The sequence below is a fragment of the Copadichromis virginalis genome, linkage group LG4 (assembly GCF_057382275.1).
Source record: "Copadichromis virginalis isolate Kocher_CV1m ecotype Utaka linkage group LG4, C_Virginalis_male_GT1.1, whole genome shotgun sequence".
Lineage (NCBI taxonomy): Eukaryota > Metazoa > Chordata > Actinopteri > Cichliformes > Cichlidae > Copadichromis > Copadichromis virginalis.
In genome coordinates, this window is record NC_140621.1 from 26,873,342 (window position 1) to 26,879,769 (window position 6,428).

Below are 6,428 nucleotides of genomic sequence, written 5' to 3' on the forward strand. Positions count from 1 at the left end.
GGAAGCTTGTATGCAAGAATAATATTTTTCTGTATTTCATTTTCCAGGAAATAGTTTTAGTGGTTTGCAGTATAAAATGTATAAATAGGCAAACTGACTGGAAAGTTTTATTATTTAATAAAACTTATTATTTTCAAAACATAACTTTTTGTATTATTGGGTGGGTTACAACGAAAGCTATCAAAATAATGTGAAATTCAATTGAGTTTTTTTATATACATCACCAAATCAGAACAGTGGCTTCAATGCACTTTCTTATAGAAGGTATAAACCATACAATAATACTGAGAAAATCATCTATAGCGAACGATTCAAGTCAACGTTTAAGAAAGAGAAATGACATATAGTGAAATGTAGATCCCTCCCAAGGGAAGGAGGGGTGACTCCTAGCTGCCAGCTGACCTCTGGCTATTTTGAATGGCTATATCTGTATTTCTTAATCTTTAAATTCAGGTGTTTTTCAGTCCTATTTGCCACAGATAAAAACATTCAACAAGTTCTGCAGTCTGCCTTTGTAAACATTTGTAAAAATAAATACATAAATAAGTAAATACAACAAAAAATAGAGTGGTGGTTCTAAGGAGATCAGTGAATTTGAGTACCATAATAGGGAGTCATGATTACAAGTCACTTTGTCTTCCCTTTTTAGCTAGTCTACAATCAACTGTAAGCAGCGTTACTGCAAAGTGGAAGTGTTTAGGAACCACAGCAACTCATTGGCAGACCATGTACAGTGTGTGGGTGTAACCAACGGCACATCTTTCACGTTAGAAAAATCACACGGCACACCACCAAACAAAAAGCATAATTTTCCTCTGCATATCTGGTATAGTGGAACTGGTTCAGCTTGTCCCCAGTATACCCTTTTTTCCTTTCTTCTGACCACTACTCATGCTAGGGCCTTCATCTGGGTCGGAATTTTCTCCAGGACCCAGGTCAGATTGACTACTTTTTCTTTTCAAATACTAATCTATTGCCTGTTGCATCTCACAGCGTGTAATTTCTTCTTCATCTTCTTCTGTTTTACTGGCAGTTGGTAACCCATTTAATTAGAGCAGGTAGTTGTACTGCCCTCCAGTGGAAGAGAAAGTAATCATTCTGCCCGTTACTCACGCCAATTGCTTAGAGTACTAATCAGGTGGAAGCAGATAATCTTCCACGGCACACCTGATCATTTCTTGCAGCACACAGTGATTGGGAAACACTGGTGTAACGTATACGTGGCTCAGTACTCTTGCCCAAATAGAGAACATTTGTAATGGAAAGTCAAGCAATAGCTTTCAAAATCCTTTACTTTAAATTAGCAATGGAGAGCCACATGACTAATGTGGGTAAAATATGTTCATTTACAACTTCTCAAATATTAATGATGGTTTATTTTCGCTTTTCATTTCAAACATGTCTGACACTTAAATTTTTTTCATCAAAATTTAATATTTTTTGAGTGAATCATTTGATTTCTAAGCAAACAGTGAAAATGGCTGTGAAATGTCCTAACGCCAAGAATGACATCATAAAATGTATTTTTAAAATAATTTTCACCAAAGTGCAAAATCCCAAACTAATTCATGACTATAAGAATTGAGCTACTTATTAAAGCAACTGATTATTATTATTATATATATTTTTATTATAAAAAAATCAAATGAGGTATGATCTATTCAATAAAACTGTCCAATATATTAATATATATTTAAATTAAACTGCAATGACTTATTAATATTCACTTGGATAGGCTAGAGTGGGCAGCTTGCTCTTGAATAAAGGGGATACCACAAGCTGTGGCATTTTCAGTTTGTCTCATTGTCTACTCTGAATTTGAGTGCTTTTATTATTACTGTGGATTTATAAACACTACTCTTAAAATTTTATTTTATGGATATTTAATTACATCTCACCTCAGTTTTTTTATTATTGCAAATTAGTTTGCTTGTTGAATTAATCATTGCAGGTATTAAACACGCAGATGTTTTGTATTGTATTTATTGCTTAACGAACAAAAGTCAGTTTAAACTTGTGCAGAGTTTATTTTGTTTAACGTCCTGGCTAAAGCCGGAGATACGATGACTCAGTACAACCTGTGATTGCTTGCAAAATTTTACTAGATGTTGTGAACGTCTGGTGTAACATTTTGATTAGTTGGGACCAGATTGTTTTATTGTTTATGATAATTACAAATTAATTATAATGTATTGTTTACTATAATTAAAAAAACAGCTGTTTTTGACACACAGTGATAAACAAATATGCCAGTTGATACGTTGTGTTACTGGAGAGCGCTCTGTTCTTTTCAAGGAAAATGCATTCAGCCTATATAAATGCATTATCTTCTTTGCCTTTGGAGAGAAATGACACAATTAAATGAAATTTGATGTGCTGCCAAAAACCTAAACATTGTGACACATAATCACCGAGGGCCAGTCTTACACAATGAACATCCCTCAGTAACTCAGTAAAATCCAGTTGAATAATAGTTGTTTTAGCCTTAAACAGTACCTTGGACACAAAGTTTCAATTAATTAAGTTGTTATCTCGTGTATATGAACTGTCAGTTTGCCACAAGTGTGCAACATTTTAGCTTTGTAATTTTTCTACAAGTGCTTCATATCACTGAGAGACCTCGGTTTATTTATGTGTAAATTTGGAGTGACTCAGTGACTCAGAAGCAGAACTTCTAGTATGGCAGTTTGCGTACTAATGATGTGAACAGTTACTGTTGTGTATCATTAAGCTGTATTAAATGCCATATTTAGACAATGGGAGGTTGCTGTAGTAAGCAATGGACTAGCAGAGGGTCAGAAGCGTCATTGTTTTGTATTGAAATTCAGATGTTTGGTTCTTCTGTAATTGTATTGTTGTTGTTGCTGTGTGGATGCTCGTTATTGTAAGGTCTGTGTATGAATATACTATGTGCGACTGGCTCAGTTGCATTATGTCTACACTGTGTTGTGTGCAAGTGTTTTCATAAATTAGCCACCAGTTTCAGCAATGAAAAGATGCAATCCTCTGGGCCTTTCTGAAAGTTTACTGGGTGCTTGCTGAAGTGTTTTGCCATCTTATCACCTCATGCTGTTTAACTGCTTCCAAGATTTTGCTCCTTTGTTTGTGAATGCATTGTTTCTAAATCAATTTGATTTGCAAAACACATAACAATAAAGACTCCATGTCCATAAAGAAACTGGTTAGAAAGTTCGACCCCACTGTTTCAAAATTAAGTTCCTTATTGAGCATGCAAACACAATTAAGTCACAATATAAGGTTCATAACAAATGAAAGCAAAAATAAGATCAATCTCAAAAAGTGGTAAAGTCTTTAGTAACGTGAAAATATTGTTAAAAATTAAAGTTTTACTATTTTAACATTGCTGGGGGTTTCTGTGTTACCTTTTATGTCTTTCTGTGATAAGTTTTTTAATATTAGCCTCTGGTTCACTAGATTGGGATGAAAAGGATTTTCAGTTCTCTTTGCATCAGTAGGAATCTGCTTTTGTGATAATTCCATTGTATTAGAAGTCTTTAGGCCATCATTGTGCGCACGTGTGTGTGTGTGTGTGTGTGTGTGTGTAGGTGTGTGTATATGTGTGTGTGTTGGCGGTTCTCTTATGTTTGCATCAGTACAATTTGTTCATACAGTATTCAAGAAAAACACATGTATTATAAATATGGAGTTCCAACATATTCTATGTGGAATCCACAGATGATGAATATTTTCATCAAAAATCATTTTTGGTAAGGGCTATATTTTTTTATTTTGCAACTTTATACACAACTTTAATTTTAGGAAGGGAAAAAAAATCTGGTGTGAAATGATGACCTAATAGTAAATTGGATGTACTGTAAAAAATAAAAAATAAAAATGTTGGTGTAGTAGTAATAGTAGTTGTAGTAGCATTAAAATTACAAGTTAATTCCAGAGATGTGAAAATTTCAAGTTAAAAGATGTTAACATGAGTTATTTTAAGAATTAGCTGCCAATCAATCAATCTTACAGCTTTTAGCAGCTCAAATTCAAGTTAAACAAGAGATTTTATTGTCCAAAACTTTAGCATGCAGATTTTCTGAATGTGCTTTAATCTTGCTGCTAAAAGCCAAAAAATGTCTCAAACTGCATGTCTGAAGACATCTGAGAAAACATGAACTGAGCCGTGATGGACAGATACTCATATACATGATAATTTGCTGCAGTCCGTGGTGTTCATTCCTGCAGTGCAGCCTGAGAACAGACTTCCTCCCTGTTTTGCAAGCAATGGCATGCACAGTGCTGATGCCATAGTAGGTACGTTTTTGGGAAGATGAGCTTCAACAGTGTGATGTGATGTGAGACAACAACCATCAAGCTGTTTTGGGGAAACACTTGCAGACTTCACGCTTTCATGGCAATTAGTGTGCTTTTGGTTTTGAGGATACTTTTTACTTTCTGCTATATAATCAATTTGTTTCTTAGAGTTTAAGATTTGGAAATGCTCTGTGGGTTAAAAACAAGTCAGAAAGGTGTCGTGTCAGACTTATAAAAGGCCATGCAGATGGGAATCTAGTGAACACAACACACCTGTAGGCAGAGATGAGCCCTGGGCTTGTTGCGCTTGTGGGTCCTTTCACCTGCCAATGCAAGAACATTCTGTGCTCTGGTGCAGCCTGTTTGAAAGGAGCTGCGGGCTGCCTTTGTCAACTGTGGTGTTGACTGTGATGTGTGTGTATGTGTGTGAACTGCATCAGTCTACATCAGCCTCATGGCGCTGTCTGCTCAGCACCATGGAGCTGTGACAGCTAACATGTGCATGGCTGAAAAAACACAACATTACACCTTGTAAAAAAGTAGAGCCAGTGTATGTCCTTAGAAGCTGTGTTTGTAATACCCAACATGTGTATGTGTTTGTGTGTGTTGTAGTCCCATCAACTAAGCTCATTCAAATAAATTTTAGCTTATTTAACAGAGAGTAAATGATAAGTGCTTTAATTACGCAATTTTGCTTTCCAGAAATCCACTTTAATGGACCTGGAAGAGCTCCCGTATCATAAACCAAGTCATAAAGACAAAATGAAAGATGTGCGATATTTAGCCATATCGATGACAACAATGTAAACGTGCTTATCTTAGTGAAAGAACAATTAGTTTTCAGTGTTTGCTTCGTTTTTCTCACCTGTACCAATCTAATCCTCTGTCATAGTTTCTGTCGAAAAAGTGCGGCTCTGTTCCAAGTGCGCGCACATCTGGATGTATCCGGATGAACTCCAACACCGCCCTGGTTCCTCCTTTCTTTACACCGACTATTAGCGCGTTGGGCAGCTTCTTGTTCCCGTATTTTTGCGCAACACTCATGTTTTTCAACTTCGCGTCAGTCCAGTGACTGTCAGAAGAGGGGGCTTTACTTTGTTCGCGGAGATCGCTTGCTCCTCGCTGGGCAGCAGACTCATCCAGTGTGGACCTGGCTTTCAGCAAAGCGCAGTGGTCCAATTTTCCAAGAAGTTTCTTCCCTCCTGCGTTCTTGCCTGGCGGACACCGTTTCCCCTCGTAGCCCTGATTTGTCATGATTGTGCCGCGACAAAAAATGATATTATAGCATAAATAGGTGCAAGACAGTGACACGGTGAATATGAAGGCGAATCTGGCGCTGAATCTGTTCGCAGATGAAAGGAACCTATGTGCCATGTCTCCATGGGTTCAAAGTCCTGCATGATTTTCCATGGAGCTTGCCTCCTCTGTTGGTCTGCGGTCGGAGTCCGGTAGTAATGTGGGTTCCAAAGTCAGACAGGCTGGCATATGAGGATAGGGGTGGTTTCTTGGAGGCATCAGCTGCGCACAAGTCGTGTTATTTCTTTTCATAGGCTGCTCAGCCGAATATGATCACAGCAGAGAGAGAAAAAATGGGTCACTCCTTTAAACAACTTGTTCTTAAGTAGTTTGAAGAGAGTCATTTGGATCAATTACTGATGGCACTGTCTCGAAACGTATACCGAAGGAATTCGACGCCCATCATTACCCTCCTTCTCTTTTTCTCTTGTGTCAATTGTGTGAGAGAAGAAAAAGTCCAAGGCGTCCTCGGTGTCTCTGAAACTCTTTGTAGCGCGAGCGTTCTGCTTGCCTTCGTGGGGATTGTGATGCCTCTCCCTTTCATAATGAAGTTGTGAAGATATATGCACTTAGACTACCAGGTATAAATATTTAATCAACCCTCTGACGTCATGCACAAGATCATAATTCTATATACGTTTATCTTTTAAAGGAACATCCCAAATATTTCAGGCAGGGGAACATTTCAACGTGGGTTTCATTATAAGTGCGTGCAAAAGGTTGAGCCTATTGAAACTTGAGCCCATGATGACGTGTAGCTTCATAATATCTTGCAAATCTGCCCTAAAAGTTTGACACTAAGCAACTTGCGAAAAATATTTTATATAATATGTGGAACATTTAGGCGAGGAAAAAAG

The 6,428-nt window shown here is 37.3% G+C and overlaps 1 protein-coding gene across 1 annotated transcript in view; it reads right to left on the reverse strand.

Annotated features, from left to right (window-relative positions):
* The window catches only part of hs3st2 (heparan sulfate (glucosamine) 3-O-sulfotransferase 2), a 33,180-nt gene extending 27,073 nt beyond the window's left edge, over positions 1-6,107 (reverse strand). Inside the window, exon 1 of the mRNA XM_085454619.1 lies at positions 5,141-6,107. Coding sequence (XP_085310745.1) covers positions 5,141-5,649 — 509 coding nt within the window. The 5' untranslated portion in view covers positions 5,650-6,107. The remainder of the gene's footprint in view (positions 1-5,140) is intronic.
* Between the last annotated feature and the right edge of the window lie 321 nt (positions 6,108-6,428).